Source organism: Onychostoma macrolepis, chromosome 10, assembly GCF_012432095.1.
Source record: "Onychostoma macrolepis isolate SWU-2019 chromosome 10, ASM1243209v1, whole genome shotgun sequence".
In the NCBI taxonomy this organism is placed as follows: Eukaryota; Metazoa; Chordata; class Actinopteri; order Cypriniformes; family Cyprinidae; genus Onychostoma; species Onychostoma macrolepis.
In genome coordinates this window covers 11991291-12016153 of record NC_081164.1, presented here as the reverse complement: position 1 = coordinate 12016153, position 24863 = coordinate 11991291, and the positions used below count along the sequence as shown (strand labels likewise).

The following is a 24863-nucleotide window of genomic DNA, read 5'->3' as shown; positions in this document are numbered from 1 at the left end:
TATGAAAGTCGTTTTCAATGGCCGTCACATGTGTTCAGTGAAGTCTGAGGGCTTTGAAACCGACTGCCAGGCCCAAACAGCCCCGAGCAGTCCTTATCTTCTTAAGTGTGAATGGCCCTGTCTCTCTGAAGCACTATAATTTCTATATGTTTGCCAATAGCCCACGAGCTTCCCCTCACATGTGCACAAACTCACAAACACCACAAAACATCTTTCATGTCTAAATTTCCCAGTGGCCAAAACTGAGCTAGAAAATGCTTTGTCTTTCTGGACCAGACACGGCTAACCTATATATGTATAACAGAGAAACCAGCATGTCCAGGTGTCCATATATATATATATATATATATATATATATATATATATATATATATATATATATAGTTTTTTAGACACTTTGAGCAAATTAATCTGGAGCACAAAAATCGAGTCAAGACGATCGCCTCATCTCGAACGTCTTATCTTTTCAGATATGCATTGAGACACATCTGATGTATTTTTGGCGAAAAGGCGTTTAATCTTCAGAGAGTAATTTGTCTGGGTCATGGAGCAGGTAGCACATGAAGCAGAGGCTGACCTTTGAACTTTATTTGATTGTGCCTCAGTTTGAGGGAGAATACTTCGGTCAGTCCCTCGAGGCATGCGCTTTGTGTGCAGCAGGCAGAACGTCTTGAATTGTTAGGGTCAAAATGGGAAAAAAGTAATGGAGAAACAGTCATGCCTTACATTCCCTTTGGAACAGTCAGGGATTAGAAGCATCTTCTCTATTATTTTCTGTTATATAATGTTGCAATTAATAGAACCCACGTCACTGATAAAAGAACGGCTAGAACAAGATAAATGCCCAAGAGTGTGTAAAAAAAGTACGCTTTTATTTATTAAATCAAGGACAGCACAAGAAAATGCTACCATATAATGCAATGTGCTTGCACTTTAATAAAATTCTCAAAATAAATTATTCCTTTCATTTTCAGTTCAGATATTACCCGTGTACTTAACACAAGACCAACACAACCCACATAATGCTGATATAAAAACCTGCAAATTTATGAATAAAAGCACATAAACAATTGATTGAAAAAACAAACGGCCTCAGAGATTGATTTCACCGGCAGGTACGTCAAAAGCAGAGCTGCTCCTTGCTCTCGTGGCGGTTGGAGGTGGATCTAGGCCATTGTCTCTTTCCTCTGGATGCGTTTGGGGTTACATAAGACTCCAGACAGGCCGGCTCTTCCTCTGTGTCTGCCTCTCTTCCTCAGTGCCTTGTGGCACCTGAGGGATATGCCCAGGTCTTCCATCACAGCACTGAAAGAGACACACTGTCAAAAAAAGAACACGAGGGCTTGCGTGAGTCTCTACACACACACACATGCACACAGACACACTTACAGTACACACACACATACACACAATTTAACAGCGTCCAGTTGGGTTATTCAAATGAATGTGATGCTTATGGTGTCACTGCACTGCAAAACACTTGTGTGATATGATATAAAAAAAACAAACAAACAAACAGGAAAATACTCGCTTGGATTTTTAGCTGGACTCCCATCGGTTTGTTTTTGACTCTATTTTTAGGCCATGAAATGATGTGGAGAACAGGGTTGGGAGTACATGGTGACTTTAATGCTCTGAAACTCTCATGCTAACCCAAGCATGACTTCAACTGCTAACCTAAATCTCTTCAGAAGAACGATTTGGTCTATATTGCAAGGATGCACTATAGATTTGACTTGCTGTATAGCCCATTTTCTATTGTGATAACGCAGATTTCTTTGTTTCAGAGTGATTCTGCTGTTTGGGTCTGGTCTACCATGAAATGTTCAAGGCATGAAGGCCACGTCTTTATGCCGCTGGGGACGTGGGAGGCAGATAATGCCGCTGTGAGCGGTGAATTTGCTCCCGGCTGATTACGGTTATCCTGTGGGCTAATTTCAGACCCAGTAATCTTAGACTTTTTAATTGTTCTTTCTTTTTGAGGGCATCAATATTTAATCAAGTCATTATGAAGACTCTTCTCTTCATGTCTTTTTTCTGCCACATACAGCTAAAGTTAATTACATTCCAGAGAATGATATCAGTGTTTCATGAATGTATGCTCAGTGTCAGGTGTTTGAACAAAGAAGAAGTGAATTCACAAAGAGTTCACTAATTGGAAAAAAAAATAAAATTTACCACAACTTTACCTGACGCTGGTTTCTGTATGTGCCTTTTCATTAACATTACTATTTAATTATCAAAATTGACAATAAACTCAATCTCCTAAAACATTTTTAATAATATTAATATAGCTGATAAAAATATAATTCATATAGTGCTGTCAAATCGATTAATCGCATCCAAAATAAAGTTTGTTTACATAATATACGTGTGTACTGTGTATTATTTGTGTGTGTGTATATATATATATATAAAATATAAACACATAGATGTATATATTAAAATATTCACACACACACATATTATATATTATATTTATATTATACATGTATGTTTGTGTATGTATATTTATGTGTATATATAAACACTACACACATATGTAAACAATTTGTGATTAATCGATTTGACAGCACTAAATTCATACATTGATGTTATAATTTAGATTAAGATTATTATTATCATTACTCTTAAATATAAAGAATATTAAATACTGATATCTTGAATAATACTGATAATGTTATAATTATATCAATCATCTAATATAGGCAATGCATCAATACATTACATATAGAGTTCTTTGCTTTTTATATAGTCATATGTTAAAATAATAAAATATTTTAAACATAATTTAAATAAATATAATTAATGCATTGGTATTTTTATGATTATTATTTTTAAATATAAATTATATTTAATACATATCTCGTTTATGTGACATACATATATGTATATATATGTATACAAATATATGCAATTTCAGTTTATAATAATAACAATAATTAATAAATAAAACCAATATATTAAATATTTGATAATAATAATAATAATAATACATTTAGTACATTATTTTAAAAATATTAATGTATATTAAAATATATATTTTTAAATATAAAGCCCATGAAATGGCAACTCAAATTTCACAGCTTTTATTTTCAGGTCCTATTAGTAACTATCAAACTAGAAACAGTACTGCATTTAGAACATTGAAATTCAGTTCGAAAACATCCCGTATTCTAATTTGTTAAAGTGAATACTAGATTTGTCAAAGATTATAATAAATATTCCTCATATTATTTTGTATCTGACAGTCTTGACCAATCTTGAGTAAATGGCAAGGAAAAGCACATATTTTGTATGGACACTAGAACGTCATAGATTTATCTCAAATAAATCCTTTAGACAAACTTTTTTCTGTTTTGTAGTCTGTTTTGCCTCTCTACTCAAGAATCAGTGGGCTATAGCAGAACAGATCATTATCATAACCCTCATTATAATTATTATTGCCTTCACTGTGCGGGCCGATCTTTTGAGGAAGAAATGAGAACATGAAAGGCAGAATTTAGGCCATCAAATCTAGAAGGTCTGCACTTAAATTTTTTACCGCGAATGGCTGTAATTGAATAGCTTCTACCAGTAAATAAAAGTTTCAGAGAGCACTCCATTTCTTATCTGTCTGCAGACAGGGTGTGCAACGAGAAATGAAAGTGTTCTTCATCTCCTTGAAAACCGTACTAAATTTCTGAGCCGCATGGCCGCTGGATTGAGGTCAAGGGTTTGGGCAGATGGTTTGGAAGTAACCAGTGGATGGGCAAAGGAGGGAAAGGAGTTTATATTTCTTTAAATAACGCACAGCCCTTACAGATATGAGAGTGTGTGGCTAACACGAAGAACATATGTCATCCCTGAGGAGCCGCCCGCTCTCTAAATCTGTTGATAAGGACGTGCCAGAGGAGGAGATGGAATCGCTTCTTTGCAGCTGCCGGGATTGGACTCCGTAAAAGAAACAGAAGGCCTTGTGCATGCAGATCAATGATAAAAATAGAACAGAAAGACAAAAAGCAGGACAAGATCAGTAACATGCAAATGATCAAAGTGATGATATAATATAAGCAGCATTCACATGCAAAAATAAATAAACAAATGATGCTAAATATATCAGTTAATGTGCATTAGTGTTGAATCAGTACCAAACCTTTGTCTCTGGTACGATACTAACTGTTGATACTCAAATAAATACCATTGGGCAACTGAGAAAATTTAACTAGGGCTGTTGAATAATAATTTCTGATCAATTTTATCAGTTATTTTTATTTGTATTTTAAGTAGAATGTGCATATATATATATATAAAATATAAACACATAGATGTATATATTTAAGAAATATTCACACACACACATATTATATATTATATTTATATTATACATGTATGTTTGTGTATGTATATTTATGTGTATATATAAACACTACACACATATGTAAACAATTTGTGATTAATCGATTTGACAGCACTAAATTCATACATTGATGTTATAATTTAGATTAAGATTATTATTATCATTACTCTTAAATATAAAGAATATTAAATACTGATATCTTGAATAATACTGATAATGTTATAATTATATCAATCATCTAATATAGGCAATGCATCAATACATTACATATAGAGTTCTTTGCTTTTTATATAGTCATATGTTAAAATAATAAAATATTTTAAACATAATTTAAATAAATATAATTAATGCATTGGTATTTTTATGATTATTATTTTTAAATATAAATTATATTTAATACATATCTCGTTTATGTGACATACATATATGTATATATATGTATACAAATATATGCAATTTCAGTTTATAATAATAACAATAATTAATAAATAAAACCAATATATTAAATATTTGATAATAATAATAATAATAATACATTTAGTACATTATTTTAAAAATATTAATGTATATATTAAAAATATATATTTTTTAAATATAAAGCCCATGAAATGGCAACTCAAATTTCACAGCTTTTATTTTCAGGTCCTATTAGTAACTATCAAACTAGAAACAGTACTGCATTTAGAACATTGAAATTCAGTTCGAAAACATCCCGTATTCTAATTTGTTAAAGTGAATACTAGATTTGTCAAAGATTATAATAAAATATTCCTCATATTATTTTGTATCTGACAGTCTTGACCAATCTTGAGTAAATGGCAAGGAAAAGCACATATTTTGTATGGACACTAGAACGTCATAGATTTATCTCAAATAAATCCTTTAGACAAACTTTTTTCTGTTTTGTAGTCTGTTTTGCCTCTCTACTCAAGAATCAGTGGGCTATAGCAGAACAGATCATTATCATAACCCTCATTATAATTATCATTGCCTTCACTGTGCGGGCCGATCTTTTGAGGAAGAAATGAGAACATGAAAGGCAGAATTTAGGCCATCAAATCTAGAAGGTCTGCACTTAAATTTTTTACCGCGAATGGCTGTAATTGAATAGCTTCTACCAGTAAATAAAAGTTTCAGAGAGCACTCCATTTCTTATCTGTCTGCAGACAGGGTGTGCAACGAGAAATGAAAGTGTTCTTCATCTCCTTGAAAACCGTACTAAATTTCTGAGCCGCATGGCCGCTGGATTGAGGTCAAGGGTTTGGGCAGATGGTTTGGAAGTAACCAGTGGATGGGCAAAGGAGGGAAAGGAGTTTATATTTCTTTAAATAACGCACAGCCCTTACAGATATGAGAGTGTGTGGCTAACACGAAGAACATATGTCATCCCTGAGGAGCCGCCCGCTCTCTAAATCTGTTGATAAGGACGTGCCAGAGGAGGAGATGGAATCGCTTCTTTGCAGCTGCCGGGATTGGACTCCGTAAAAGAAACAGAAGGCCTTGTGCATGCAGATCAATGATAAAAATAGAACAGAAAGACAAAAAGCAGGACAAGATCAGTAACATGCAAATGATCAAAGTGATGATATAATATAAGCAGCATTCACATGCAAAAATAAATAAACAAATGATGCTAAATATATCAGTTAATGTGCATTAGTGTTGAATCAGTACCAAACCTTTGTCTCTGGTACGATACTAACTGTTGATACTCAAATAAATACCATTGGGCAACTGAGAAAATTTAACTAGGGCTGTTGAATAATAATTTCTGATCAATTTTATCAGTTATTTTTATTTGTATTTTAAGTAGAATGTGCATATATATATATATATATATATATATATAATAATTATAAGTATATATTCAAGTCAATGCAATTTAATCTTTAAAAATAGTTACATAACTTTTTATATTATACATGGAAATATATTTATATATTTTATAAAAATTCAAGTACATTTTATATATATATATATATATATATATATATATATATATATTTCACATAGACATTTCTTATATAATCTATATTTATATTTTCATGTATAATACTGTATATAAAACCGACTAAAGTCAATGCAACTTTCTCCAATCTTTACCTATATTATAAACTTACCACAAGTGTCTGATGGCCTTCTTATTAAAGAAATTATATTTCATACTTTGAATTTTAAAAACGAAATTCTGCTATTCAAAGAGTGTAAATGACTTTACTTTTGTTAAACATCCCATCTGAATTAGATCTATAGATCAAACAAAACAATTAAAATGTCAAATTCAGTAAACGCATTACAGACATATTTAATGACTGTTGTGCATCAACACATTAAATTTTACACTTCACATCACACTGCTTAAATTGCCAAACTATGCTGAAAGCAGCACTTTGTCATCCAGATCAGGTAATTAAAATTTGCAAGAATTGTACTACAGTAATAAAAAAATAAATACAAATCTTTTTTTGCTATGTATGCCATGCAAAACAAGCAAGCTAACCAAAATAGTTTCAGAAATGTAGAAGTAGAACACCTGCATGATAAACAGCGTGTGCTTTAAGTTTGCGACAGGTTCCTGTCCAGTGGGCTGCTGCAAAAACATTCCGCAAGTGTCTCATTTGTGTTTGCATGGCTCATTTCAGCTGTGACAGCGGTGAGGTAATTAGCTCCTGTAAGACTCAAACCCTGAGGGGCCTTTCCAGCAGCCTCCCACTCACCTCTTCAATATCGCTGTTTTTGCGCGACTTGTAGATGAACTCTCCGATGGCCACGAACACAGACAGCACTAGACCAGCGGCCAGCACGATAAAGATGCCTCCGATGTTCTCCACACCCAGGGCACTGGCCTCTTTGTTGTCCTCCTCAGGGCATCCGTTACCTCGCCACCATTTCTCCTTCATCATGTGCAGCTTTCCCTCTTCCTGGAGCTGCAGGATGGCGATGGTCACCTTGTCCCGGTAGGGTGAGCCTGCAAAGAACCATAGTTTTTAGCTGGTTTACAAAAGTGTTTAGAGAAGAGTCCTACACAAGTGCAACAGAATGCATCTTTGAAGAAGTTGAACTTCAATAATCCCTTCAATAAAGGGATGCACAATATATCCCTATTTTTTAAATGATAAATTATGGGATATTGGTTGATAATGGATATTTAATTCAAAAACACAAAGAACTTAATAACACTGTGTGATTACAAATGTGATCTTTAGCAAATCTCAAAATGAATATTCAGTTTTCATACTGTTCATTATCATGTTTTTAAACCGATTTTTTTTTTTTGTGAGTTTTTAGTGTTTTTTTATTTTTTTTATTTATATAGACAAAATAGTATTTTTATTATATTATGACATTCAAATATGTATCATTATTGGTGCATCTCTATTTTAAAGCAAATAAATTTCAATCAAATATCCAAATTAGTTATATTTTATATAGAAATATATACATTTTTTAAATATATATTTTATAAATATTTTATGAATACTTTTAAATTACATCGATGCATACAAGTACATCGGAATTAAGGATAGCAAATAGTCAAACAAAAATAGATGAATTCTGCACGCTGATATAGCTAATTATATTTTACTATCGTAAACACACATCAAAGACTGACAGGGAAGAGAAAACTTAAAGCTTCGTAAAAATAAGGTTGAACCACTGATGCCACATGGACTATTTTTTCAATGCCCTTACTACCTTTCTGGGCCTTAAGCGTGGTAGTTGTCTATGGAAGATCAGAGAGCTCTCAGATTTCATCAAAAATATCTTCATTTGTGTTCTGGTGATAAATGAAGGTCTCACAGGTTTGGAACGACATGAGGATGAGTAATTAATGACAGAATGTTCATTTTTTGGTGAACTGTCCCTTTAAAAATTATGCTCCTTAATGAAATTCAGAAAATTAAGTCGGAAGTTGGAAATACAAATTTCTGAGATATCCCACATCTGACTGTGGATGGAATGCAGCAAATGAGCAGGACAAAACAAAAGCAAGGCCAATCAAACTCAATAGGAAATCAGCAGTTATTATTTCATAATAAATTCCCAAAAGCACATATTGAAAAAGACGTCACGTCTCTTGCCTAAGACTAGTAAGGGTATAGGGGGCTCAACAGCTTGTCAGGAAATATGTTGGGCACCATTACCTATTGGTGTGCCAACTCCATAGCCCTTAGAGTCGATTAGGCCTCCAACCTGGGTGAGGTTGCAGTTTCTCTGGGTGATGTACTCTATGCTGGTGGACTCCATGAGGAGGGCATAGTCGGTGGTCAGGACTCTGGTAATCCCTTCCTTGTTGTTCTTCACCAGAGCTGTGTTTTTCCTGCTGCTCATGAATGCCCACATCTTCTCGTATGTTGAGATTTTTGATTTCTACAAGCAAATAAAGAGTTCCAAAGAGCTGATTCTGTCTTCAAAAAGCACAGCATTAAAAGCATGAGTCAAGCTGCCTGGATCGATATTTCTTTTCATTCTTTCAAGTTCTTGTGTTCGGATCTCGTTCTTTCATCAGCTACTAGTATAGGCTTTTCAAGTCTGATAAGTTCCCCCTGATCTCTCATTAGGCTGAGTCAAAAGGGGACAAGTTGTAAAATTTTGTGTCTGAGTGTGTCAGCGGGCAGCATGGGGAAATGGGACAGCTGTGCGCTAAATCTCTCACAGCTGATTCGATTTGTTTCGGTCCTCCACAGGCCTGTATTTTTCTAGATATACGAGGATGTAATCATAGCCTACAATCTCGGTGGATAAAGCTCACCCCGGCCTCTGTACACACTTCTATGCTTTATCTATGTCACTTGTTTGTTTGTCTCTCTCTCTCTCTAAATGATGAATGGTGCATATGTGTGGCTCACACTCATAAGATAGATCACTGGATTATTGGAATTACTGGAATTTTAGATGGCCGGATTGGTGGAGGTAAATAGAGTTCAGGAGGATTTCAGGCGGATTTGTGAACGTGTACGCTTGAGGTATTAGCAAGGACTCTGTGATGGCTTCCTAGAAAATGAAAAGAATCAGACCTTTGTCACCTCTGAATAAATGAATTTCACATGACTGAAAGATTAATTTATCAGTTATATTATTGCAAATAATATTTAAGTTAGTGCTGTCAAATGATTAAGCGCATCCAAAATAAAAGTTTTTGTTTACATAATATATGTATGTGTACTGTGTATATTTATTATGTATATATAAATACACACACCTGCATTTATATATTTCAGAAAAATATGTTGTTTATATATTAAATATATTTATTTATAATATAAATTCTATGAATATAAATATAGACTTGTAAATACATGTAAATTTTTCCAAAATATATACTGTATGTGTGTGTATTTATATATGCAAAATAAATATACACAGAACACACATATATTATGCAAACAAAAACTTTTATTTTAGATGCGTTTAATCACGATTAATTGCACTAATTTAAGTGCAAAAACCTGCATTCAATATTCATCCTGGATATTTTATGATTATATTTCATTTAATATATTATATTCAACTGTACAAGCTCATTTCCCTGTTTTTATTTTTAGATTACATCTGCTGTCATCTATCACTTACGTAAAATTATTTGTAAAAACATTAATCATTTAAATTAATAAATAAATAAAAATAAATATAAAAATAGATATATATTTATTTATTTATATATATTTATATAAAAAGTTTGGGTTTGGGTGCTTTTTTATTTATTTATTTATTTATTTTTTATTAATACTTTTATTCAGAAAGGATGCATTAAATTGATCAAAGTGACAGTAAAGACATTTAATGTTACAAAAGATTTATCTCTCAGATATATATATATTTTTTTTGCTTTGTTCATCATAGAATCCTGAAAAAATTAATCACAGTTCCCACAAAAATATTAAGCAGCATAACGGTGTCCAACATTGATAATAATAAATGTTTTTTGAGCAGCAAATCAGCATATTAGAATGATTTCTGAAGGATCATGTGAAAATTCAGCTAAACTCACAGGATTATAATACATTTTAAAATGTATTAAAATGGAATCGTTTTCACAGTATTTGTTCAAATAAATACAGCCTTCTGAACAGAAGTGCTAATACATACACAATTTTTACACATTTTAGGACAAAATACTATACAATTTTATTATCGTTATCGTGAGACTGCAAACAATTATCAGCAAATTGTGTTTAGCACAAATTTTGATCTGTGTTTGCATTGCTACCTGATATAACTTCTTTAGTGAGTCTGCCACTAAAACATCACAGACAGCATGTGCAAAATAAACAGCACAATTATTGATCATAATTTATTCTTTGAATTCCCCTTTTAGTATGAGGGGACATTTATTGGATGTGATGTTTTTTGGTTAACAACTCAAAACTCATCTGTGTGTGACTCTGCATCCATTTTATTAGTTTGTATCTTATCATGAGACAGATGCACAAGATTGATCTTCCTATTTTGCTTCCTAGCAGAAATTCTTACTCCTAAAAGCTCCAGCTCCTTCTGTGCAGACAGCCTCTTGTAAAATTGATAATTTGCTGAGTGTTTGGACTGTGGCTGACTGTTTCTTCTGTATTTCAATAGCTTGCATATGAACAGTGTGCTGGGGTGCATCAATCCTGCATGTAAGGTGTTACCTTAAAGAAAGTCATTGTGGAGCCATCTCTCACTGCTCCATATTCAATTCTAGTCTGCTTGGCTAAATCGTCAGCTGAATCGATTGGGGAGTCCATTCTCTCCACTGTGAGGAAAGCTGCCAGGTTGGCCGTGTAGGAAGATATGATGATTAAAGTGAAGAACCACCAAATCCCTCCCACGATTCTGGTGGACAAAGCCTTGGGCATCAGCTCAGATCCTGAAATAACATACAAGCGCTTAGCAAAACACAGACAGTGGCCCCAAGTATTTGGACTCTTAAGCCATGCTGAAAAATGCTTGAATGTCATTGCAATAGATAACAAAATACAAAACCAAATGACATTTAACAAAAAACAGCTTTACAGGCAAATGACATTTAACAAAAAATATTTGTTAGGTTTTCGATTAAATACACAGTTTAAATGAGATTAACACATTTGACATCTGTACTGTAGTTCTTCTGCTAGGAATGGATTTTTACATCCACTTAAATTTCTTTGTTCAGACAGATGGCTGATGTTTTGGTGCATTTAACTGTTTTTGGGAGTGTAAAGAAGAAAAAACATGAAATCTGATTAATCTTATTAAGAATAAAATTCTTCTTAACTACTATTTCTTCACATTGTCTTACTTTAAAGGGTTAGTTCACCCAAAAACGAAAATTCAGTTCAACCTTAATTTTATGAAACTACGAGAATACTTTTTGTGTGCAAAGAAACCAAAATAACCACTTTATTCAACAATTATAAGTTAAGTTATGGAACCCCTAAGTTATGGAACAACCTACCACTCCACATTAGATCTGCTCCCACATTAGGCACATGGTTTTGTGTTGTTGTTTTATGATGTGATTTTTTGTTTTTATTATGGCTTTCTTTTTGTACAGCACTTTGGTGCAACTCTTTGTTGTTTGAATAGTGCTATAGAAATAAATAAACTAAACTAAACTAAATTTCTTCTCTTCCGTGTCAGAATATCTTACTGTGTGTTCTGAAGATGAATGAAGATCTTATGGGTTTGGAATGACATTAGGGTGAGTAATTACTGACAGAATTTTCATTTTTGGGTGAACTATCCCTTTTAAAAATGCATACTTCTCAAGAATCTTTGGTTTCTTAATAATGTTAAGACAAAACATTATATCATAACAATCTTTGCAAATATCTACTTGAACGTCAAGGTGCATTTAACTCTAAAAAGAGTGCAAATAAATGCAACAGACTGCTACATCCTGAGAAAATATCATTAAGATGGTAATATGCTAAAAGATACTAATATACTGAAAGATAATAATAAGATGATAAGATACTATTTTAACTTGACACTGTGCATTAAAAAAGCTAAACTCAGGTCTTAAGAACTTTCCTTGTTTTTCATTCATTTGTCATGAATTCAGCCCCTGATCCAATCAACATTTACATGAACTTTGCAATTCCATTAAAATCAGGTTTCAAATGGTCAGATTGGATATCAGACATTACCTTTTCCATGATTCTTTTCCAGAATGAGAACAGAAAAAGAAACAATTTAGGAACAGAGATGCTGCCTTCCTCTGAACCTTTACTTGCTGATGTTCCTCATACCTTATACAGCGGTTTGCACACTTTCATCAACTATTTCACAATATCTGTTTTGTTTTACTTTTGTTTTTACTGTAGAACAATTTCTCTTCTCATTTTTTAGAAGCACTTCCTCCTCTAAGAAAACAAACCTGACACACAAACGCATACACACACACACACACACACACACACACACACACACATTCCCAAACAATCCCACACAAAAGGCTGAGAGTCACCCAGGACACCAGCAGCGTGAACCTCGCTGTGACAGACTAAACAGGTTTATTTATTTTTTTTTATCAAGGGCTCATACTTTTGGTCTCATCACACTCATACTATATTTTAACCTTCAGATTAATGATAAATCTAATGTGTGTTATTCTAACTGGGGCTTTTTACTATGGCTGGTTGACTTGAGGCATTGATAGATCACTAGAAAATGAAACTGTCATGGGAACTGTACTTCATCTTTGCAAAAAGCCATGAAAAATAAAGAATCCTTTTTTGAGCACCATTCTGATTAGGTGTTTTATTAAGATACATGGGAGGAGAATGTCCTATTAACTGATTAATATGCGGCAATTTTGTAGTTAGAAAGACAGACCACTGAGTTTAAGTCTGATATATTATACTGAAGCTGCAGTGATTGTCTTTCATGCACAGATACCCAGGTGAGGTGGTTGGAAGTTGAAACGACAGCACAAATTCAGTGTGTGTGTGTGTGTGTGTGTGTGTGTGTGTACACTGTATGTGCATTTGTATGCTTTCGGTGTCATGTGGAGCACAATTTTAAAATTCAGTTTGATTGCCAGCTAAATTATTAGCTTTGATCTAAGTGATACATCTAATAGCAGTGATTACCAACCAAAGCAGTCAGCAAAAAACAAAAAAACACCTCATCAAAACGCTATATATACTGTTTTCCTTTAAAGTAATCATTCATGTGAAAAATAATGGATAATGATTATGTATTATGTTACATATTTCTTCAAAGATAAGAGGAGAAAAAGGCTAATGTAAAAGTGTTTACTATTTTTCAAAGTGCTCTGTTAGCATTAGCGTAACTAAAAAGTCAACGCTAAATATGAATCCTGCTGAAAGGTAAAAGGAAAAACTGTGTTTAAGATGGCTAGGATGGTCTGTTTTGATAGTTTTAGATTGGTTTTGGGCTAGTTGGCTAGTCTGGTTAGCTAAAATAGCTAACAACCAGCTTGACATGATTGGAGATCACTTCAATCTAGTTAACCTACTGAAAAAAAGTAGGCTGGTTTTAGCTAGTTTAATCTGGGAGTAGCTGGTCTCCCAGCCTGACCAGCTAAAGAAGTGGTCAAAACCACTTTGAAAACCAGCTATAACCAGGCTACAAGACTAGCATGTCTAATCCGTGATCTTGACATTTCAGTAATGCTTATGCTAATAAATCCCTTTGAAAGATACTAAACATTTTTACATTAGCCACCTGGGGAGCAAGAGCTCACTGACAGACACCATGAGGTGTGTTTGTTCCTTTGAAAATGCTGTCTGTGTTGCTACTCTCCGATAATTAGCATAGCTAAATGCTAACTACTGACCTATGTCTTACTCTTAAATGGCACGGGGAGAACACAACTGTTAATCATAGTCCTGATTGTATCACAGTGTAAGACGAGATCACTCTATTTATTGAAGCAAAAAAAAAAAGAGGAAAATCATCCGGACAGTTGACAAAACCCCAAACAGAACAGCAGAGGCTAAACTTTGAATAATCCTCTTAAATATTGCTCTGTCAGCTTTATGACAAAAACAAACAGCAACTATTTATCATATGTTCTCACTGCTTTTCTGCTGTTGGCTAATTGGTACAACCTCGCATGCTTTAATTGATGAGATGTTTCAAAAAGTTGACAAGGTTATTTCAGTAACCTCATGTAGGAGGTTTAGCTGTGGTAGGTAATACACACACACACACACACACACATGCACAAAAGATGAATACTTAACTAATCAGCCCAATTATGATTTATGCTATGAATGTGTGTGGGTTTCAAAAAGCTTGTTGATCCTATTTAGGGGTCTATGTCATAAATATATTTTATCACTTTTTATGATAATGTTAGCCAAGGTTTCTTGTACCAACAAATCTAATCTAGTTTTACATGGCCATTTTTCACTCTTTCTGACCTTTAGAATTGAATTAGGATTAACCTGTTATTTGCCGCTGTACCTTTAAGACTCTCGAACACCTTCTTCTACATCAGTGCTAGTTATTTTCATGCTGAATTTTTTAGATATTCATCTTATATTATTAATAGAAACAAGTTTAACATTATTTTGTTTGATAACGTTACTTTTTTCTGCTTCTTTCTAAAATCAAGTGTAAAATGTGTTTTCAGATATAATCTTAAATATGCTGGATTCATAAAGTAAATTAAAATTAAATAATTTCTTGCAAAATAGATTCCTTTCATGTCATATTTAATATTTTTCTCTCACAGTATAAATTGATTTTTATACTTGAAAATATACTTGACTTTTACAGATTTAAACTTCCTATGTTTCACAAACAAATGCAAATTTGGATATTTCATGCTATGACCTGCTTTAAGTATAATGAAATACCTTAACATCCACCAGTGACACGAAATGCCCACAACTGCACTCCACCACTTTTCTGCAAAATTCCTGTTAGCGGTCCTTCTTCATGGCTGAGCGGTTGTTCTGATGTAAATAAGATTTATCTAATACTTCAGAAGAAAACTCTTTGTAACATGAGGTCAGACTATGCTGCATAATGATTTGTCTGGTTCTCCCGTGCTCATTAAAGCTGCTCTTGGCGTTTCACACTTTTCTGCACACCTGGCAGGTCATCCATTTTCTTTCATACCTTCTGTAGCGGAACCTACAAACCTCTGCTCACTAGCATCAGATCCATTACACCAGAGGAAACCCAACTAAAAGCTTGCAAGCCAGAACAAAAATCAATTTTATAACTGGATGTGACTTATAACCGTGCCAGAGTTGTGTTGTCAGCTTTATATCACTACAATTCCGTACTGTATCAATGTCATTGCATAACAAATCTCAAATCTCCCTAAAAAAAAAAAAAACACTTAACAACTTTCTTTTCTGAAAATTTGTGTCTATTCATTTCAACCAGCTGGTCTCAAGGTGATTTTTTAGTGAATGTATAAAGTCCCTCAAGTGCACCTCACACAGATGTAGCAGATCAGCCACAGTGCTTGTGCCGTTTTTCTTGATCTAAATAAATGCCACTTGGTTCAATGTTTTTTTGTCAGCTATAACAATGCAGCAGTCTTGAAGTGTTTTATGTGACATACCTTGACGCATTAGAGCCGCGACACCAAACCATAAACTATTCAACAGTGTGAAGTTGTTCTCAACCACTTCAGAAGACGGGTTGCAGGGGTGAGGGTTATACCATTCATATGGTGTAAACCTGCCAAGAGTCAAAGAAAACAGCTTTACACAGGGAAAAAAAAAATGCAGACAACACAGAAGACTGAGTATTAATACTGCGCTTGAGAGGCTGCATGTTTGGCCATTTCTAAACTGCTTTCGCAGAACAGCTAAAAATTTTCTTCTTGCTACAGGCTATCAATAACTGCTCCAACCAAAGCTTAATAAACATCTTGTTTTATGGGAAAAATGTTCCAGTGTTTCAATCTCTCCGGTTACCAAACAAAGAGAGAGCTGGAAAAGGAATCTTAAGTTAAATTGTAATGTGCTTTTACATTAACCGATTTAAATGTTAATTAACGATTTTTATTCATGTAAAAAAGGACTGTCAATTTATAATGCCACTGTAGTGTGACTGATTTAATTAAACTGATGAAATTAATTATTAAAATAAAAATAGCCATACAAACCTGAAATAGTTATACAACTTTTTGTTTAATTATTCACTGTAAAAAACTGTTTTTTTGCATGTATTTAGAATTTTGAACTTAATTGCATTGTGTTTTAGGGTTAACGGAAATGTCCATAAAATGAATAGATAATGTCCTGGCAGAAAATTACCAGATCATTTTCCTTTTTTTCAGTGTTTCTTTAATTACCTGTAAAAAAATATTAATAGGGCTTATTTAATATATAAACTTATGATTAAAATTATATAAAATATATTATGTATATATATATATATATACACACACACACACATACATACATAATATATGTACATGCATACATACATACATAATTTCGTAAATTAGCATATCAATCTTGAATAACTTTTAGTACACAACTTTTTGTAATGTTTCTTCATTGCTCTTGTCTGCATCTAGATAACCAATATAATGTCAATTAACTGTTTATATTCCTGTAAAAATTCACAAAAAATTATTTATAGGGATGCCAATTCAATATGTAAATTTACTGTGACTAATTCTAAAAGAATAATAAATATAAATATTTTATATTAATAAACAAGATAAATAAATAAATAATAACAAAAACTTTTTGAACACAAATCGTTGTAATGTTTATTCATTGCATTTGTCTGCCTTGAGCACTGTTGCTCTGTTCCTTTTTTTTTTTTTTTTTTTTTTTATACAGTGCTGGAAGCCAAAAAGGGAAACAACTGGCGGAAATTTCATTTTGAAAATGATTACAGTTACACAAGAACATCTGAAAGACACATTCTCCACTCTACCACTCAATAATTGGGTCATTTATAAAACCCTCTTGGTGAATCGATGCCTGATCAGAACGTGTCACAAGACTCATTTGTCATGCCTCACGGTGTGTAGAAGCTCACTCTATAAACTGCTACTATCAAAGCTGCCAAATTTCAAGATCACAGTTTAAAAGCCCCCCAGCAGACTGTATCTATGAACAAATGGGTCATTCAGTGAAAATGAACCCACACTAACACTGAGACCCCACCAGATGTCCATTAAAAGAGTCTGATTGGACAGCATTTTCATTGACCATTTGCATTTTAATTGAAGCAACCAATCATCTGGCTCTGATGAGGTAGCATGGCACGCTTGATATTCTCTTTAGGTAGATGTGGACATCTGCCCAATGCTTATGAACTGGGCTTCAATAATACAGACACAACCTTGTACTCTCTCATACAAAATACAAAACATTGCTAACTGAGAAAGCGCATTATGTATTTATTGAGGAAAAAGTGCATCTGACAACCATGACTGAAATTTTTACATCATTAATCTATATTCCGATAGCAATATAATAAAGTCTGGGCACCGTGCTTATTACTTATTGATCTGTTTCAAGATCAAATCAGCATTTTGATTCTGGCATCTCATAAGCGCAGTGATATAATATTTGAAATACACTGCTTTAAATGCACTCCCACAAAGAAACGTGATATCTATCAGCACATTCTGCAAAACAGCTTTAAAATTTAAATCAGAGGGCACAAAAACTTCTTGACAGCTTCAAAGAGAGATGTACGATGTTCCCTTAAGCTGCAGATAACAGCAATATTCTTCAAATGACAGCCTGATAATGTGTCTTCACATGTGATGTCAAACTATAAAACATCTGAAGACATTTTTTTAACAATTGGGTCAGTGTTCCTAGATCTGAAACCCAATTTGCACATATGCTTTGCTATATTTCCAAGAAGCAGATGTTAAACTAAGACGTTCATCCATACCTGGCTATCACAAAGAGCACACAGCTCACTCCAAGACAGGCCAGCAGCACGTACATCCAGATATCCGGGGTGAGGGGGTTGAGGAAGGAGAACACACCTGGATTGGTGCCGTTTGGTTTGCGGTACAGTATGCTGATGCCCAGGGTCATGAAGGGTTTGGAGAAGTCAATAACTTTCTCTCTGACATAAGTGATGGTCAGTGGAGCCACAGCCAGGTCAGCTATCTGGTTATGGGGACAAAAAGAGGTTTACATGACGACAGGAACTCATTTTGACTGCTGGGAAGAAAATGCAGATAGATGCAGATAATATTGGAGTTCAATCACTGAGATACAAACAAGTGATGCCTGTGGAAATGGATCCCCCAATCTGTTTGAAGCTTCTTGTTTTATGAAGCTCATTTAAACAAAAGATGTGCAAAAAGACTCTTTTATAGATTTGTATTCCTACTATGCTGATAAATACTGCAAAGACACTGGGGGTTGACAAAGGTACTTAAAAAATAAATCTATGTAGAAGTACAAGGGTATTCATAATCAATGTAAAACAGACTTTTTACAGCCAGATGAAAGCACAAATGCTGTTTTATACTGAAAAATATCTAATCAATTTTACACGAATGTAGTCTACCTACCAAAGCTTTAGACTACTTAAACTTTTGGTAAATAAACATAATCAAGCAAATTAAACAAAATATGAAACAAAACATAATTCTTTGCTTTTCTAAATTGCCTGTGAAAAGCCAAGTTACAAAAACATCCATTAGAAACTGAAATTTCTTGGTTAATCAGAGTATTAAATGGATAGTTCACCCAAATAAAAAATTCTCTCACCCTTATGTCGTTCCAAACCTGTAAGACCTTTGTTCATCTTCAGAAAACTATTTAAGATATTTTTGATGAAATCTGAGAGCTTTCTGATCCTCTATAGACAGCAACGCAACTACCATGTTCGAGGCAAAAATATAGTAAGGGCATCATTAAAATAGTCCATGTGACGTCAGTGGTTCAAGCGTAATTTTATGGAGGTTCAAGAATACTTTTTGTGCACAAAGAAAACAAAAATAATTACTTTATTCAACAATTTCTTCTCTTCATGTCAGTCTTCGACGCATTCACAATAGTACCACTGATGTCACATGGGTTATTTTAACGATGTCCTTACTACCTTTCTGGGCCTTGAACATGGTACTTGCATTGCTGTCTATGGAGGATCAGAAAGCTCTCAGATTTCATCAAATATATCTTAATTTGTGTTTGGAAGATGAACGAAGGTCTTACGGGTTTGGAACGACATGAGGGTGAGTAATTAACAACAGAATTATCATTTTTGGGTGAACTGTACCTTTAACAGTCTGGTTGTAGACTTTAAATAGTGAGATCTAAACTGAAATGTTATGGAAAGGCAGAAGGTCATCTACAAAGACTGCATTTGGATGGTATGATCGAAAGACCTTGAACATCTTTGTAAAGCATCATGGGAGATCACTCACATGATCAATTAATTCCCGCACCATGCCGTTCCATTCGCCCTTGTCATTCTGAGCTCCATATTTCCCATCAGAAACCAGCTTGACTTCATAAGTGAATCCCAGGATGTTGGACAGCTCTTTTAGCAGGTCTAGACAGTAGCCCTCAAAGCGATCGTTCCCATATAGCACCTTGTCAGACTTCTTATACATAACGTAAGGGTTCTCCTGTTCACAAGGTAAATTCACATGCAATGATGCAGTTGGTAAAATGTATTATATTTGATTTAAATATGCCACAAAGGCAAAGTTAGCTGGCCGGATGAGAGTCAAAAACCAATAAAATCAATAAAAGTAAAAAGTAGTTTTTTTTGTACAAACCACTCACATTTACTAAAAATTGTATACACAATAGTGCTGATTAATCGCGATTAATCGCATCCAAAATAAAAGTTTTTGTTTACATAATATATGTGTGTATACTGTGTTTATTTATTATGTATATATAAATACAAACACATGCATGTATACATTTAAGAAAAATATGTTATGTTTATATATTAAATATATTTATATTAATATAAATATATACACATGTAAACATGTAAATACTTTCAAAATATATACTGTATGTGTGTGTATTTATAATAAATATACACAGTACACACACATATATTATGCAAACAAAAATTTTTTTTGGATGTGAATAATCGCGATTAATCGTTTGACAGCACGAATATATAATTCTATTTTTTCTCATGCATATACAATTATGTTGCTAAAAACTACATTTGTGCACCAGCGAAACTATTCATAGGGTGAAGACAAATCTGAACTACTGAAAAAGCTGGTTTACATAAATGAGGGAGTGAAATTGTAAGTTATACATTTACCAGGATTGTGGTGACGATAAGCGTCCTGTTAGCCATAGAGTCTGTGATGTTTTTGTTGTCTTTTATCTCAGTCAGTTTGAGGCCGGTGTAAGAGTTCCACACTCCAATCTAACAATACAGTATAAAAATGACAAGGCATGAAGAACATGAGTCTCTGTTTCTGAGATGACAATAAAAGAGGGACAGACTTTATCAGTGAAGACTCATAAAATAGGTCAAGAAAGGAAAGGGAAAGGAAAAAACTAAATGAAAGAAAATTCTAGGTCTAATCCATTTGATTGTAAAACACTACTTTACTGCCCAATAAAACCCATTTAAGCACTCAGCTACCCTATTTAATGCATGGTCAACAAATTATGAATGATTTTGATGCATTCATTATTAAGTCACACAGGGAAAAAAAATTTACTCTTGCTTTTTACCTGAACAAAACATCACAATTTTTAAAGAGTTACACATTTGTCCACTAATAGCATATAAAGATGGAAGTCTAAAAAGATGATAAGAAATGGAATAGTTCTCTAGAAATAAAAGTGTGAAATTTGAGTAATCTACTTGCAAGCCAAATATGTATAATTCCAGTCAAATGAAGGATCATGTGAAACTGAAGACTGGAGTAATGGCTGCTTAATGAAGCAGCAAAAGTTCTTTCCAACATTTCTGCAACCGATGAAGCTTTTCTGTTATCTCCACCGTTATTCAAATTATGGAGGATGCCATCATAATAATGGGCTTTAAATAATTAAATATATGAACACAAAAGCATAAGAAGACTGATGGAAAATGTTGAAAGATATGAAGAAAAGTTTCAACTTTTGAGGCACAACAGCTTCTATAAAAATGAAACAATGTCATCAGGATATGAAGAGTTCATTTGCAAAAACAGATAACTCAGAAATCATGTTTTTTCATTGTGCATTCCAATTATTCTCAATCAAACTGCAGTTGGGTTATTTTGACTAGGTTAAAAAAGAACTAAAAGAAACAGCTAACTAATGCAATAAAAACATAACATAATAAAAAACATGATTTTTGAGTTATCTGTTTTTGCAAATAAACTCTTCATATGTTGTTTGACAAGCTTGATATCTTGAAAAAATATATCACAAAAGAAAATATTACCTGATATACCATCAATCTTATTTGCAGAGGAATTAAATTATTCTTTATTTTATGAGAAGAGTTTCAGAAATCTATAGAAGCTTAATCATGAAATAAATTATCAAAAAGTTAATTGCGACTTTTTCTCTCACAATTCAGACTTTTCTCACTATTGTGAGTTTATATCTGACAATTTTGACATTTTTCTCACAAGTGTGAGATTATATCTTGCAATTCTGACTTTTCCACAAGTCTGAATTGTGAGATATAAACATGCATTAATATATAAGGTAACACTTCAGTATAGAGACCAATTCTCACTATTAACTAGTTGCTTATTAGCATGCCTATTATTAACATATTGGCTTTTTATTAGTACTTATAAAGCACATATTCTGCATGACCATATTCTACATTCCTAATCCTACCCAATACCTAAAATTAACAACTACTTTACTAACTAAAAGGAATTTATTGAGGCAAAAGTGACCATATATAAGGTTGCAATTACCTTTAATTTTTTTATTCCATAAAGGAAATAAGTTTCCACTTGTAAAAAAAATACTTGTAAAAACCTGTTTGCAAATGAATAAATGACATTCAATAAAAGCAGCCTTTTCAATTCTATGGATCTCAACGGATAGAAAGTGGTTTGAAAAGCTAATTTATGACAGTTTATGACAAGCCAATTTGACTAACATTATACAGAATCTTAAAATAAAATAAAAGTATGATAGGATCCCTTTAAAACAGGATGTCAACAGTAAAGGAATTAAACCAAACTTGCTTTTCTCTGTTTAATAAACCCTTTGTTAACACAAGCCTAATCTAGTGTATGTTTATGTATGGCACTTGTCACACAGCTCATATGAGTCTGAAATGAGCGACTTATTCAAATGAATTTTAAAAGTAGATTAGAGCTGCTCTCTAAATATCTGTCCGTGGATTAATAAACGTTTTTTCTGCACGCCTGAGCTGGCTTGTATGGAGATGTGTTACTTACTGAGGCGCAAAGCATTGCAGAAATAAGTGCCCATTTTACAGTGCTGGATATCGAGTATGGTGATTTAACTCTCATAACTATAACTGGCACACATTATGAATCTCGGCGAGACATTCTGGCAGAAGTGACTGGCAGCAATCTCTTTCCATAAGGAAGTGAAGGGATTTCTGCAGGGAGAGGGAAGCCGATGAAAGGGCACTGGGTTTACTGAAGTGAATTTCACACAGGGGAGGAAATCCAAGCTCTCCACAGGTCTTAATCAAGAACTCAGGGAATGAAACCAAGACTGGAACAAACCTTTGTCCATAATTTAGTAGGTCGTGATGCAGCATCAGCCGCTCGCTTTTAGGAAGAATTGAAGAGTTGTGTAGTCAGCATGGGAGCAACAAGGTCAATACAAATGATCTGGATAATTAATAGGTCTGCTTTGAGAAAAACATATTTAAGAGTCCACTCACAGGGAATTCATTTAATCCATTTTGAAATACATAAAGACACTCGATTTAAGGTTTCCAGTCATTTCTGCTGCTACAGAAATCATATCATTAAACGTCTCTCATCGGCGTCCAGCTAATCTGACTCACCTTCGCTGTGCCATCCTCCTTGAGGCTGATGAGGTCTAAGTTGAACTCTTTCCGCAGACCATCAGTCTTGTTAAGGACTATCCGTCCTGTCAAACCATCCCATTGGGCCTGAGGCACAAAAACAGTATACGTTGAGAATGATGCACAACATCGGATTTACTGTTGTGTCTTTCAATCATAGCAGTAATGGAATATTATGCAGCCTCAGGGCATGTTTGTCTGTTAACACAAAAAACCCCACAACAGTTTCAACTAAACATTTTGCTGGTCAGTTCAATTTTAGTAGAATGGACTATTGTGAAGATAAATAGAATCTAAACATGAACAGTTGGATCATGTGCTTTAGGTTTGCCCAATGATACATAAAACTGAATTATTGTATTATATCTCAAGTTTTACCACATTTTTCTTTTATGACATAAAATACAGTGGGGAAAAAGCAGCACTAACATCAGTAATAGTTCACCCAAAAATGAAATGAAAATTCAGTCATCATTTACTCACTCTCATGTCGTTCCAAACCTTTACGAGTTTCTTTCTTATGTTAAAGATAAAAGAAGATATTTTGATGAATGTTGGAATTCAAACAGTTGATGGTCCCCATTGACTTCCATTGTATTTTTTTCCCCCAACTATAGAAGTTAATGGGGACTAACAACTGTTTGATTTTTCAAAATTCTTCAAAATATCTTGTTTTGTGTTCAGCATAAGAAACTTATACAGGTTTGGAATGACATGAGAGTGAGTAAATGATGACAAAATTAAAATTTTTGTGTGAACTATTCCTTTAATTCAAGTAAACAGTGTTTTCCATTTGTAATTCTTACTATTATGGTCACAATTTTATTTATAATACATAAAATCATACATTTGGGGGCCATAAGGTTTTTATTTTAAATTTTTTCTCTCTCGTGCCCACAAAAGCTGCATTTATTTGATCAAAAATAAAAAAGTCGCCTTTATTTTCTAGCACTTTATACATTACAGATTGTGTCAGAGCAGCTTCACAGAGATAAACAGATATATAGGAGAATCAGTTATGGAAACTCAACTATGGAGACAGTTCAGATTCTGCCGTAAAGCAGCCCTAAAAAACAATAGTGTCATTATTCAGCTCAAGTCGATTTAGTACATAGAAAAACAGTAATATTGTTTAACAGCATTACAGTTTTAATGTTTTTTTTCTTTTTTTAGTTCTTCAAAAGATCAATGTTAATTTGAAATAGAAACCTTTTGTAACATTTTAAGTGTCTTTTCATCAATTTAATGTGTCCCCGCTTAATATAAGCATTCATTTCTTTAAAAGAAAAATCTCAGTGTAGTGCATGGTGGTGTATAACATTTTAAACCAATGTCTCTCCGTCAATGTTTGTGTCGTTGTGCCCAGATTTGGTAACAGTATTACAAAACATCTGTGTTTTTCCTCTGTGAATAAATGTAACCAGCTGGTTCTAGTTCAGCGGATATGAGGGTCCAAACCAGCTCCTATTTGCAATATTAAACCGCAATATTAAAGTGTGGATGAGGGGGAGATTTTAAACTACTGTTGTGACTTATCAAAAAGCAAATCTTAGAGGTTCAACTTTATTAAAATAGGCTATACTAACTTGCTATGGTGAATTTACGTATAGTCTGACATTAATATTAAAGCCAT

General features: G+C 33.5%; 1 protein-coding gene across 12 annotated transcripts in view; it reads right to left on the bottom strand.

Annotated features, from left to right (window-relative positions):
• Positions 1–557: 557 nt before the first annotated feature.
• grik1a (glutamate receptor, ionotropic, kainate 1a) overlaps positions 558–24863 on the bottom strand; it is a 56797-nt gene continuing 32491 nt past the window's right edge. For 2 of the 12 annotated variants that reach the window (XM_058789522.1, XM_058789523.1), the window contains 10 exons: positions 23210–23317; positions 22923–22967; positions 20522–20629; positions 19653–19856; positions 18161–18384; positions 15852–15970; positions 10969–11186; positions 8485–8710; positions 7057–7307; positions 558–1319 (listed from right to left, as the gene is read on the bottom strand). In XM_058789522.1, coding sequence (XP_058645505.1) covers positions 1167–1319; positions 7057–7307; positions 8485–8710; positions 10969–11186; positions 15852–15970; positions 18161–18384; positions 19653–19856; positions 20522–20629; positions 22923–22967; positions 23210–23317 — 1656 coding nt within the window. In that variant the 3' untranslated portion in view covers positions 558–1166. Of the gene's footprint in view, positions 1320–4797; positions 5839–7056; positions 7308–8484; positions 8711–10968; positions 11187–15851; positions 15971–18160; positions 18385–19652; positions 19857–20521; positions 20630–21462; positions 22793–22922; positions 23051–23209; positions 23318–24863 lie in introns of those variants that run through there. The other 10 variants (XM_058789517.1, XM_058789520.1, XM_058789518.1 and 7 more) reach the window with 10 other exon arrangements.